This window comes from Protopterus annectens, chromosome 2.part1, assembly GCF_019279795.1.
Source record: "Protopterus annectens isolate FY-2018-M chromosome 2.part1, PAN1.0, whole genome shotgun sequence".
Classification (NCBI taxonomy): Eukaryota; Metazoa; Chordata; order Ceratodontiformes; family Protopteridae; genus Protopterus; species Protopterus annectens.
Genome location: NC_056729.1, coordinates 489,042,645 through 489,057,491, shown reverse-complemented (window position 1 = coordinate 489,057,491; position 14,847 = coordinate 489,042,645). Strand labels below are relative to the sequence as shown.

At 38.9% G+C, this 14,847-nt stretch overlaps 1 protein-coding gene across 2 annotated transcripts in view; it reads right to left on the bottom strand.

The window, feature by feature from the left end:
• Positions 1-14,847, bottom strand: part of TBC1D9 (TBC1 domain family member 9) — a 790,231-nt gene that overhangs the window by 116,237 nt on the left and 659,147 nt on the right. For both annotated transcript variants that reach the window (XM_044062283.1, XM_044062284.1), the window contains exon 16: positions 11,429-11,669. In XM_044062283.1, coding sequence (XP_043918218.1) covers positions 11,429-11,669 — 241 coding nt within the window. The remainder of the gene's footprint in view (positions 1-11,428; positions 11,670-14,847) is intronic.

Genomic DNA, 14,847 nt, shown 5'->3' with positions numbered 1-14,847 from the left:
ATTATAGTCCCTGGGTAAGATTAAATTGATATATTGAAAGACTTCTGTGACGTGGAATGAACCATGAAAATACATACAGTGACTCAAGTCTATACAAATTAAATTTTGCCTTTGTGATAAAGACTGGCATTTTCCTGCATTCCTCATGTAAAGGGAGCCATTTAATGATTGGCTAGAGTAATTGTTATCCAAAATGTTACTAGATTTGGACTTAAGCAGTAAAGACCTTGCAAAATACTGGGATAAGTGTAACATGAATATTAAAAATACAGTCACAATGGAAGTAAAATGAGTTATGTAATAATTGTCATAGTAGGTGTCTAGATGATTACAGAAGAAAAAAAGTACATCAATAAATGGAACACAACAGGATGAAGAGCAATTGAAATAAATTAGAATGTTTATGTAAGACTATTTAGAAAATATAAATGAACATAAAGCAAAAGTTTTAAAACAACTATTTTTGACAATAACCATAGAGCAACAGAGTTGTTGGTTCAATGTTTGAGATAACAAAGGTTAGAAACATAGACAGCTAAAAATCAGGAATTATGAGAATGGTAGGGTAGAAGTGTACCTAGGAAATTAATTATGAATTTAAAGGTGAATTACTGCAGCATACTCTATAAACAAGATCTTAAGACTGAGAGAAACACACAGGTAATGATTAAACGTTTTAGACAATTAAAACTTCCTTGGTCAACAGAAACTAAAATTAAAGAAGCAATGGCAACCTAGAATACAGGGAAAACCCCTGCTAGAAGAAAAAACAGGAGATAATAAAAGATTGTTAAGTATTTTAACAAGATTTTTCTAGGTAGGGAAGCAGGAAAGAACCACTGATGATACTTATACCAAAAGAGGGGAAATATCTCCTTGATACAGTGTCACACAGACTTGTTTTGATTCTGAATCATGACTACAAAGTGATTTAAATGATCTTTGCAAAAAGAATGGATGAGATATGGTCAAGAACAACAAATCTGGATGAGGGTATGTTTATACAAGATAGTCAAACATCTGACATTTTTTTTAGAATCTTTATGATTTAATAGGATGCACTGGAGAACAATATACTGATGTTAATACAGAGATGTAGCAATGGCGAAAATGTTTGTAAAAAAATTCTGTACCGTTACAAGACTGAAAAATTCTTCACACAGATGAGGTATATGTTGGACATGTGGTTCAGAAAGAGATTCTTGGGAATATATTTTGGAAATGTATGGAATTGTTTCAGTGGAAACCTGATAACTCTGGAAGAGAATTTTACTCAAGTACCATCATGTTTTTCTTGAGTTGTTGTAAAACGAACAAACCACCCAAAAAAACTGACAAAGGTGAAAATCGTGTTATCTTCGGTGTTGATAGTGACTAAAAAAGCTATAATTAGAAAGTGGAAAAGCAAAAACAAACCACCAATAATATACAGGTGAAAAAGATTATTCCAGGGATTTAAAGAACTGAAACCTAGTGTTATGATAAGTCAGAAATAAAAAAAAACGTTTGTTTGGGATGTTGTAATGAAAATGGAGTTTAAATAAGATATTGACATGGAACAAAGTATCTAAAAATCATTGTTTAGTTCACAAAGTAGACTCCAGTGCAAGGTGTGAAGTCAGACTTCTCAGTGGTCCAGTTAAGACTTTTAAAACAATGAAAACATGGAATTAAGAGTGAAAAGAACAGCTGATGGTGATATTTAGATTTCCATCTTATTAACGGCAAGTTACTGATCATTGAATGTAAGCACTGACCATCTGACATGAGGCGGCTTTACTTTAAGACTTTCGGCTTTTCCCGGTTAGGGATCGCCACAGCGGAACTCTGGTCCACTCATGATTGGCAATGGATTTTACGGTGCCGAGTTGCCAGCCCGACGCCCAACCTTCAACGAAGGCACGCCCATTCACCCTTGCACCTACCTGCATGTCTTTAACGTCACTCGACCGCGGGGAGGACATGCAGACTCCACACAGAAGGCACTCCAGCCGAGAATCGAATGGGAGAGTCTCTTGCTGTGAAGCGACAATTCTATGAGGCTGCTTTACTAGTATTATACAATTATAAAAAGACTGCATTAGTAATCAGTACCAAAATATCATGTGTACCATACATGGGATTTACACATTATACTACAATGAAAAATGTTACACTAAAGTATTTATACTGATTAAAACTGACATAGTGCATAATACTATAAAAATAATCCTCTCATAAAGGAACACTAGTTATTACATGCCAGACAAAACGTCAGTGTACTACTGATGCTAAAATGGGTGCCTACTAAAATATGAAAACAGTAACACATACCCTTAGAGATGCAGGATTACAAGTGTAAGCAGGGTAACATATAGTAATTATATACTAACCTAGAGCCAGCAGCATCTTGGAGTATTCCCTCTACTCTGAAGACCTCAAAGTACTAGTTGTATGGGAGGGGTGCATCCTCCCACACAAAGGAGTGCAGGGGGGGTGAACCCCCTCACGGAAAAAAACTAAATAGTATAGCAGTGAGATTTGAAATTTGCTGTTATTTTGTCTAAATCACATTATTTTTCAATAAACTGTAAGAAGTCAAGTTATCATGTTTCACACTTCTGGGAATATGCCCTTCCCCCTAAAAATGGTTGAAGCTGTTGTCAGATAATTTACTGAACCTCTGTTTTAATTTACATCTTCTCATGCCGAAAGTACTTCCTCTACCACCCTCACTCTTAACATAATCACCCCTTGGGTAGTTATACTTTCCAAGTAAGCAGGAATCCTCCTTTGCAGTGATCCTTTTTATTTTTTTTTTCATTGAAGTGGTGGAAAATCATAAGTTGTTACAACTCGAGGTTTTGCCACTGTGCAACTCCACTCACAAGACAAAAATGCATCTACAGTAGAATCAAGTGGGTATGCAAATGATTTTAGAAAGCTATTAAAATATATTCTGCCTCATCTACCAATGTTTTTTTTAATAGTCAACTCCAGAATCACTGCACCTTGGAATAAAAATGAGTCTGTAGGGTGTCATTTTGAGAAACTAAATCAATGTTTCTGGTTGGAACTGATCAGTGATTCTCTTCTTAAGTTACAAATGCTTATAAACAGTGTATAAATACTAAAAGTGATTACTAAAATCTACAACATTTCCTGAAAAGCTTAAGATCTCATGTGGAAACGGAGTTTTCACAGAATGGATTGGAACAGTTAAAAAAAATATCAGTCCGGTTTTGATGCAAGTCAGAATGCAAAAGCATGTGTAACTTCCTGTAAAACCTAGAATAACAGAGAACTGCAAGACTCTTAAGAACTTCAGATAGTTCTGCAATCCCCTAATGTTCCATCACCACTGAATTGTTTAATGATGTAAGCTGATTGGTAATTTTAATGGCACCAATTTCACAATATTAGATGATCTGGAAATCAGCTTCTGGAAAATGCTAAACTGAAATATGTATCACATGTCATAAGACTGTTATGAATTAACCCATATACCTGCTGCAGAATCTTCCCTGCATTACCTAACAGTGGATAGGACCCCCCTTCCTTATTTAAAGACTAGCCACTCCTTTTTTTACTTTACACTTCATGAAATCAAATCATAACAAAACAATTGAAGGTATGCAGGAAAGAATATGAACAATGCTGAATGAAGTCTACGCCTAGTAAGTGGTCTCCACAACCTGTGCACTAGTAGACATGGAATAACACCAAGGTCCATTAAAAGACATTGCGGCCTTTGATTTAGGGAAAGTTATCATGGATCACTAGAGGCAGCGTCATGCCTCACTTGGTTAGTTCTAGATTCACATCAATCTACAGAAGCTGAAGATTTTTCTATATTGGAAAGCTAATCCCTTACTCAGATTTCTTTAGATTCCCTTCTTGTTATGTCTTCTTCTAACTTCAGTATGTTCCTCTTAGCTCTCTCTCACTGGAGGCTATGGCACCACTAAGACCATACAGGTATGTTAGCAACTTACCATAAATGTAGATGTTTGGGTAGTTTCACTGTTGCAGTCTTCATTTTTGGAACATCTTGCCTGGAGGTAGCCCCCAGCTGGCCAGTCTTCCAGACCTCTACCCTCCCCCACAGCCTCTGGGCAATGTTTTCCTTCAAAAGTGAGGATACCGGTAGTACAAAGTATGTATCAGAAGGCCCCATCGTCATATCTTTCTTATCCTGTAGAATCAAGGAAGAATTACCAGAGCACAGCAGACAAGGTAGAACTTCCACCACTGGCTAGGATCCATCCCAAGGTGTCACAATCCCGATAATCCAAGATCAGTCTAGGAAAGCAAGGGAAGAGGGCCTGACAGGGAACAAAAGGGGGAGACATGATGAGGATGCTACCCCAACCACACAATAACATCAGGGAAAAGCAGAAAGTGGAAGGAAGAAGGGATCTTAGACAGTAATACAAACTATTTGATAAGTATGTTGTATACAAAAGACAAGTAACATCAAAGAGAATCTGGAAAAATGTAAAAAATATAAATAAAAAACAAAAACATTTCTGACAAAAAGACAGGAACTTATAAATGTGTCTACTGCGAGCAATATAAATATGTTGCCAAAAGTGAAACCACTGACATACAGGGTGAGCAATAAGAACCATGAAATTTTATAACTGTGGCAGCAAAGAGGTGATCTACCTGACTAAATGCAAATCTTGTACTTCCTTCTATGTCTACAAAACTGAAAAAAATATATGAATGTTTATATGATTTAAACAAGAAGAAGAAGGCTTATGATCTTTACAGACACGCAACAGAATGCAACACAGAAGGATATTTGTTTTGCATCTTGACAGGTGACCCAGCTGACTGTAGGAGTAGGCCTTTGAAGCTAAGAACTGAGGTCAGAGAACTTGCATGGCAGCTAGATATGGATGCAGGAACACCCCAAGGCTAAATGACTGCATCTCCATTTGCAGCGTCTTAGAATGAGTACTGCAAAGCTGTAATGTATTTTAGTAACAGACTGACAATTTTAACCATAGCTTTATGCTACTGAGATACTTGAAAGAGATTTTATTCCTGTTATTTTTACTTTGAGTGTTTACATTCTACATCATCTTTTTTTTACTACTACTATTTCACTGTTTAGCATTTTAAATTATTTTTAGCCTACTGCCTTTAAATTTCAATTACCATGAATGCCACATGACTGCCTTGTTATATAAATGTGTGCCTGCAAGTTGTACTCAGTCCTTTACATGGATGAAAGTGCTCAACTGTTGAATAAAACTGAAATTTGTTTCTACAGAGTCCTGCTTTTGGTCCCATTGTAACTATCTCTATGGATCTTATTTTCAAGGAACTTCCTCATATACGAATATCCTGTGGATGTTGTCTTTCACTTAAGTAAACTACTCGTGTATCAATACACTTGCCCAATGTTTCCTGGAATTCATTAATTCCAATGCCCTGGATCATCTCTTTCTTACCTCCACTAGGAGGTAGCAATATCCTTGACCTGGTCATTACTAACATGGGCGACCATTGCTCTATACCAATAGTCAACTCCTCCCTGGTTAGATCAGACCACAAACTAATCACCTTGGAAACCCCCTCCCACCCCATCACCCTCCGCAAAGGTAACTACCATGAAAAACTTCTCCAAAGCTAACTTTGGGCTCCTAAAAACAGAGGTGGCTAACTTCACGGCACCCATGCAAATAGAAAACAGCTGCATGACCACGGAATCATACACTAATGTCCTGTACAAACACGTACACAAATGCATGGATCTTGCCATACCCAATAGAACCAAGATGCTCTCCTCCAAAAAAAGGAAGCCAATCTGGTGGTCCCCTGCCAAAACCGAACTCTACAACAGGACTGATGCAAAATAAGGTGAAGTCCCAGGACTGGAAAAACTTCTTATCAGCCTCAACAAAAAGTTGAGATCTCTCATCAAATCCTCTAAAGCTAGCTATGAAAACAGAATTGAAACAGATAGTAAAGACAACCACAAGTCCTTATATAGTTATGTGAAGAATCTCCACAGCAATACCCAGATTTGCTTGGAGCTATTGCACAATGGCACCCTCTTATACTGAGCTAACAGATATTAGCAATATACTGGCTGATAGATTCGCTGTCAATTTTACCCCTCTCTCCCCCACCAAAGGGCCAATCACAATACCAGTACATTGCCAGGCACCCAGTATTACTGCTGCACAGGTTAAAACAGCACTGCCCAAGGCCAAGAATACAGCTTCTGTAGGACCTGACAATATCCTTGGCTGTGTTCTACGTGAACTACAGAGTGAACTGGTATCTCAGCTGTGTGCCCTGTTCAATCACAACCTCACCTCAGGCTTTGCCCATACCGAATGGTGCACTGCTACAGTTATCCCGCTCCACAAAGGAGGAGTGACTACAGACCCTGACGAGTCTGATATGCAAAGCTATGTAATGCATCATCATGGACCTAATAAACAAGGATATAGGGAATCGCCAAACTCTGGATTCCACACAGTTTGGTTTTGTGTAGGGAAAATCATGCCTGCTCAACCTGGTCAACTTCAGAGCTGTGGATGAAGATAAGGTGGTTCATACAGCCTACATTGATCTGGACAAGGCCTTTGATACCATTCCCCACTTAGGAATCAGCTAGGCATCAACCCCTGGTGGGTTGCAAACTGGCTCACAGATAGAACCCACAGTGTGAAAGTAGCTGACTCCAAGTCAGACTGCCGACCAGTCACGAGTGGAGTCCCACAGGGTTCGGGTCCTTGGTCCTCTCCTGTTTGGTATACACTTCTCTGATGTCCAGGCCAACACAAAGGGGCTCTAGCTGACAAAGTTTGCAGATGACTGTTTAGGCAACAAACTGGGGTAGCAATGGGGGCACGCTGTGCCCCAGTTTTTGCGAATTTAGTGCTTTTAGCATGGGAGAAAGAAAATATATTCAATTCTGGTTACACTGAAAACATTCTCCTTTACAACAGGTTTCTGGATGATTTACTCATCCTTTGGCGGGGGGATGAAAACAGTGCTATTGAGTTCATGGCATATTTGAACACAAGCTCGGAGTTTTTGAAATTTACATACAATTGGAGTTGTGAGTACACAAATTATTTGGACATTAGGATTTCTAAAAATGACATGGGATTTAAAAGTAACATTTATAGGAAACCCAGTTATGCAAACTCATTGTTACACTTCACAAGTTGTCACCCCTTACACCAAAGAAGGGGACTTGTGAAGGGTCAAATGGTCCGTTTGTCAAGATTAATCAGTGATGACACTGAGTTTAAACAAGAAGTTTACACCCTCATTGGTTTATTTTTGGAAAGGGGCTACCCTTTAAACTTGTTAACTAAGGTTAAGCGTGAAGTATACAAGAAGAGGAGGAGTAGGTATGTCCCGATTCTGAAATTAAAAGAGTTTGAGATTGGTCACATAAACAACAAAAATGAGACCTTGTTAGAAGGGAACAACATTAGGTGTAATCCTAAATTCATTTTGAAATACAATGACATTTCCTTAGACATTTGTACAAGTTTGAAGGGTCTATGGGAACATTTTTTGAGTAGGGAGACGAGGAACATATTGGGTGACTCTCCTATTATTGTTTACAGTAGGGGTTCTAATTTAAAAGATATTTTAGAGAGGAAATTGAGGGACACTAGGCGTTCCTTTATGAACAAATGTGGATGTTGCAAATGGTGTAGGTATATAGCTGTAGGATCTTGCCTCACCATTACTAGTTTTGAACGAACTATTGCTTGCCCTGGTATGTGTAATTGTCTAACTAAAAATTGTATTTATGTGGCCACTTGTATGTCATGCGACGCATTTTACGTCGGCATGACAACAAGAAGCTTGAAAGAAAGAATCCGGGAACATTGTGGTTCCATTAAAAGAGGGGACGAATACAATGCACTTTTTTTACATTCTAAAGGATGTCCTGGGTTCAAAAAGTTCTTGTTTTTTATAGTGGACAAGGTTTTTTCTGACTATCAAGGTGACACAAGTAATTATGTGGCACTTCGTGAAATGGAGTGGCAAATCAGATTAAATGCCACTAGATCACCTGGGATCAACGAGAACATTTCTTTAAAACCCCTGTTAAAATTTAGGGCAAATTTTATATGACCCAGTAATATGTATTGTGTTAGGATAATTTTTCTTAACACATATAACAAATACATACATATATTTTTTACCAACAAAAATATATATTTTTAGTACGTATATTCATATATTTTTACATTTACTTGTAGATTACACTTATGTAATGTTACAATATTTACATCATATACATGGTTTTAACATTTTGTAAGGGGAATGTTTATTTTTTGATGTCCAATTGGAATGTTTTTTGATTATTTGGAAACCAAGGTTTTTAATACTGCAAGAAGTGTGGTTTATTGTATCAATTAACATTGCAGGAAGTGTGGTTAATTGAATTATTGATCAATTAATGTTGTTTTATTGAACAGTATTTAGTGGTAGTAAACTGTGTGGGTTAATTGTGACTCTGATGAAGCCAGTGTATCTGGTGAAAGCGCTTAGTCAGTCGATGTGCTTTCTGCTGTTCATTTGTTGGAAATAAATTTATTTTCATTTTTACTTTTCTTGCAACGTGCCTTGTTTTTGCTCTGAACAGTAATCATTTACGGGTTTGGTGTCTCATTGCCAGTTGCCCTTACATTGTGGTCGACATACATTAACAGTTTTGGCGGACTCCTGTATTGGCGTCTTTTTTTCGTTTGGGACCAATCACAATACCAGTACATTGCCAGGCACCCAGTATTACTGCTGCACAGGTTAAAACAGCACTGCCCAAGGCCAAGAATACAGCTTCTATAGGACCTGACAATATCCTTGGCTGTGTTCTACGTGAACTACAGAGTGAACTGGTATCTCAGCTGTGTGCCCTGTTCAATCACAGCCTCACCTCAGGCTTTGCCCATACCGAATGGTGCACTGCTACAGTTATCCCGCTCCACAAAGGAGGAGTGACTACAGACCCTGACGAGTCTGATATGCAAAGCTATGTAATGCATCATCATGGACCTAATAAACAAGGATATAGGGAATCTCCAAACTCTGGATTCCACACAGTTTGGTTTTGTGTAGGGAAAATCATGCCTGCTCAACCTGGTCAACTTCAGAGCTGTGGATGAAGATAAGGTGGTTCATACAGCCTACATTGATCTGGACAAGGCCTTTGATACCATTCCCCACTTAGGAATCAGCTAGGCATCAACCCCTGGTGGGTTGCAAACTGGCTCACAGATAGAACCCACAGTGTGAAAGTAGCTGACTCCAAGTCAGACTGCCGACCAGTCACGAGTGGAGTCCCACAGGGTTCGGGTCCTTGGTCCTCTCCTGTTTGGTATACACTTCTCTGATGTCCAGGCCAACACAAAGGGGCTCTAGCTGACAAAGTTTGCAGATGATTGTAAGCTGGGAGGCATAATTAACTTCCCAAGTGATGTTGACATGCTACAGTAAGGCCAACGAATGGTGTCAGAACCATGGTCTTAAGCTCAATGCCAAAAAATGTGTCATCATTCCCTTTGGGAAAAACCCAGTTCCCGTGAATTACCACATCCGTAGTCCAGTGAACACAGAAGGTGTCATAAGAGATCTGGGAACACAGGTTGACAGCAACCTCTCTTTTGACCACCACATTGCCACTGTGGTAAGAAAGTCCTTCTATGTGGCACATCTCATTACTAAGGGTTTTGCATTCAGGAAGAAAGAGGTCATTGTCTCCCTCTATTCTTCCCTCATTAGGCCAATCATCGAGTACAATGCCCCATTTGGCATGTACCTCACTAGACACCTGCAACAACGGGAGAGGCCCCAAAAGTACCTCACAAAGAGGTTCCTAGGCCTTAAACATTTGTCGTATATGGACAAACTCAAAAAACTCCAATTATTCTCTGTCTCATATTACCTACTTAGAGGCGATCTCTGCTTGAGTTACAAAGCCATGTCTGACCCAGCTCTGTTAGAAATGCTACATCTAAAAAAATCCCAATCCCGCCGCACTACACACTCCAGAGACCTCAACCTCATTACCACAATCAACAGAACAAGCTGGAGGGACAGGTTCATAACCCAGAAACTGCCCATGCTATGGAATAGACTTCCCATACATGACAAGCGGAGTGCCTCACTTGCCCTCTTCAAGAGAAATCTTGATGATGGGATGGGAAATCCAATGATGCATGTCTCATATATTGGAGGATCTCCAGCTGTTCAAAGGGCCTGTTAAGTGCTGGTCTAGAACAGCATGCCAGAAATTGAAGTCCTAGGGTCTTACAAGCAGCAGGGCCAGATGCATTAACTGAAATTGATATGGCTGCTGGGGGGGGGTATAAAAGCTCCTCACTTTGTACCGAATCATATGACCTTAGAAACCTAGGTGATTTGCTCTGTATAATTATTATTATTTTTTTTTTTTGGAGAAAGGCTCCCAGAAGCCATGGGTGACACTATGGCAGCCCAAAACCAGACTCACTCCCCTTTGTAGCAGTGAACTCCTGTAGAGATTTTTAACATCAGATTGTCCACTGAGTGAACTATGCACAGTGTGGCCAAAGGTCCTTGATGTGCTTCAACCTAAGATAAAAAGTCACTTATTGTGGAAATCCTTAAATGGTACCTGCTTGTCAAACACTAAAGATTTCTTTTTTACTTTAACAAATCTTCTGAACTATATTATGAATCAGACATTAACTATAAAGAAATAACCATCAATCAAGATAAGAAAGACATCTGCTTGGGGTACTAATCTGTCCCGGGAAGAAGGCCAACTGACAGACTACAAGTGCTGTGGAGACGCACAAGATCCACAGGAAGTGCACAAGAAGAAAGATCAGAAGATAGTAACAGGTGATGCACGTTTTAGAATACTGACTTCTCCATGCCAGAAGGATGTTACCCAGAGCCTTGTCGGAGGGTAAAGCTCTGGCAGACTAGCTGGCTATGGGTTACCTGTTGGAAGAATATCCTAAAAGTGAGGAATGCAATAACGAATACTGCAATAAATTTTAGCTAGGGTTTGCCACAGCGGAACTCCGGTCTGCTCATGATTGGCAGTAGATTTTTACGGTGCCGAGTTGCCAGGCCGACGCCCAACCTTCAACGAAGGCACACCCATTAACGCTCGCTCCTACCTGCATGTCTTTAGCGTCATTCGCCCATGGGGAGGACATGCAGACTCCACACAGAAGGTGCTCCAACCTTGAATCGAACAGGAGAATCTCTTGCTGTGAGGCGACAACACTAACCGCTGCACCACTGCGGTACCGTTATTTCACTTGGTAGAAAGGCAAAATCTAGCTTGCTAAATACATGGAAACAAATGCATAATATATATGTATATATACACACACAGACATGCAAACAATTATATATATGTGTATATACATACACACCCATGCACAGAATAATTTTTTGCACTTACTCAGTCCTGTGACAAACTCACGGAAGTTTATCAGACTGTCTCTGTTTTCATCCAGTAATCTGAACATACGATGAGCTAAGATGTCAGAGTGAGTTCCACATGCCCATGGAAACAATAATATAAAGAGTCCTTTGAATTGCTCAAAATCAATGCGGTACTGCTCCAAATAAGGCAGACTGGGATCGTGTCGATCTGGAGCAGTGGTGTTCCCACCCCAGTAACAACTGGTCAGGTGTTCAGCCTGCAGACAAAAAACAAAGCAATAATTACTTGTGTGAATGCAAGATGAAGTTTTCCTGTACTGCTGGTAACAATACATTACAGTCTCAAGCAAGAAAATACACCTCAGGGCATATTAATCACATCTTACATCTCATATGTTGTAGTCTTAAGACCCAGTGGAAACTGATGAGATGTGGGAAAGAAAAGCTGTTTGGTGCTTTTTTTAACATAATTGTGAGATGCTTTTTGTTAAAAAAATGCAGATTTGTGAACACTTCTAACTTTCTGTGTGTGTGTGTGTATGCATTTATATATCTATATCTATATATATATATATATATATATATATATATATATATATATATATATATATATATATATATATATATATATATAAACATTTATTTTCACCCAGTGCCCTGGTAAGACAACTGTGCTAATCAAACTGGGTTCTAATTCTACCATGAAGCAGCACAAAAAAGTTTTAGAAATATGTCACACAGAAGTGAAATACTTTTATTTAAAGGACCACAAAGGGCAAAAACTGAAAAAAATATTTTGTATCTTACCACAAACTTCTACACAACCCAAACCTGCCAGACCATGACTACTTACTACCATTTTGTAATTTTTCCCTAAACCTGAATGCTTTCATAGCAGCAGACAAGCTTATGTGAGATTGTTTTCTTGGAAAGTTACTTCTTGCCCATAATGCACTGTGACAATGCAGCTGATGACATCAGAATGCCTTACTCAGTGTTGTCAGATCACAGGTACATTTACCAATAAATGTATACTTACTACTTTCTCACTGCACCCTGAACTATACATCCAGTGCAGCCGTGGCCTTTATTTTTCCACTTATTCTGTCAGAGTAACACCTGCCCTCCTTCCTGCCATTCCACCCACTATGTCATTACTAAATATATTAAGTAAGATAGTCTGTACAGCACACTACTGTCATCATGACTTCTTTTCTCTTCCGCAGATTTCTAGCGTTGAAGTTCTTAACCCAGTTTGTCTCCACTATAACTTGTACTTAACTTTCTTACCTCATAAGAAAGTATTATAAAAGGAAGGGAAGGGGGAATCAAATACCTGGGTAGAATTCAGATCAGCTATTATCTTTTGTCTTCCCCTCCCCCTGCAAATTCACACCACCATTCACCCAATCAAAAAAATAAATAAAATAAAGGAATACATGAGATAATGCCGGTTATAAACAAACCATACATTCTCCACTTCAGTTTATTCTAGTTTTTTAGAACATAAGGAACAGAGAGCATGCTACCCTACAGTTCAAATAAAGGTGACTAGTCTGTAATCTTCAAACACCCTACTTTAAGCGTCTGAAAAGAGTAATTACTTCTGTCTTTTTCCATCTACTCTAGAACCAAAGGACCTACTGGATACAAAACAATCTGTGAATTACAAGTAGCTAAAATTTTAGTGTACCACCAAGAGACAGAGGAGAAATGTCTACAAATCATTAAAGGAACTAAATGATGTAGCTTCTCACCCAATAGTTAGCTAAATACAAGAGCTTCCCTGAGGTGCTATGATGTCACATTTGATATATTTAAAGGAAATGTTTCCATGTATATATGAGATATGTGCACTTTGCCCCCTGTTGACATAACTTCGGAGCTAAGCATTGCTCAGGTGTTCAGACAGGGGCTGGATGGGAGTCACAATTATGTGACACCCCCATCTGTAATGACACTGATGTCTATGTGAAGTGGTCACATTTGGATTGTCAAAATGATACAAGTCATTAAATTTGTTTTTCAAATCCAGTCACATTCATATTTACAACATTGTTGTGTATTGAGTGTCTGGAAGGGGAAATATTGGTACATTTCTGTTACACAGAGGGTGCCTGTTTTAATTAAGTCACTCTGCTTATTTAAAACTGAACCTGCTCACACAGTTCATAGTATAGTAATAAGCTAATAGCCCTTGTCAGGCATACTGCACTAAGCCAATTTCCTTGGATGAAAATAGAACCATGCAGCTCTTGTTTGGGAGGTAAACAACTTAAACATTACATCAACCACAATAGGATGATCTTGGCACTGGAAATATTTCCCTTTCCCTGATGTACTGTGACTCTGAACTCAATTATAATGATTGAGTGGCAGCAAATATAGCCCACTGCACAGGGGTGGGGGGAGTGGCGGGGGTATGAGTACTGTTTTGCCAGAAATTATAATTTAGCTATTGTCATCAAGTGTTGCAGTACATTGTCACTAAATACCTTCAATGCACTTTCACAAGTTTTATTCCGGAAAAAAATTAGCTTTCCTGGTGAAACTGCACAGTTTACTTTTCCTTTCACGGACATGAACTTTGATCTCTGATCCTGAACACTAACTTAGGTGCTTGTACTATGATCAGTGCTAGTACACTCAGCAGATGCATGCATTTCCCATGGCTGCTCTACCTGTCTCTCACACAATGCAACCTCTGCAGTCCTCCATGCTCTCCCCCCTTCACTATGCTAGCCTGCACTTCTTACACTTTCTGACTGGACAGAAGGAAATGTGTTCACTGCTTTGAAAGGCTGCTCCTCCTCTCAGGCTGTTCTTCTCCCTTAGGACTGCTGCACATATTACTTCTCCATCATTTGTGAGTACCCCTGCCCCATGTATCAATGTGAAACATGCTTTTCCCTTCTAAAATGCGTTCTTGAGAAGCTCATGGCAGCCTTGTTAAGTTTACAAAATGAGGCATCCAAAGGCTCTTTTCAGTGAAGACTTGAAAGCACAAATGCAATATAATAGATTATCTTGACAGAGCACATTCACAGAAACACGACACTCATATATGCCATTTAAATTGGATACATTATCAGTAATGTAGAAATCATTACATACATACATTTAAAGAAGAGAGAGGGAAAAGTGAACTAAAACTGTTAAAATTTTCACAAAGCTAAAAGATTAATACAACTACAAGGCTTTCAGCATCTATATACAATGCATACAGTTTAAACAATATACGCAATATTTCAGTGGTAACCACATCAACAATAATAGGGGACTGAGTGATTAAATAAGAATAAGAGAATCTTGTATAATGGTGGTATTATTATTTTATTTTGAATTTGTTAACCAGGATACAACACCGATCCCACCAGATATATTTCAGTCTCAGCCCCGAGCCGAGGCATTAATTATCCAATGTCCTTAAAGCAT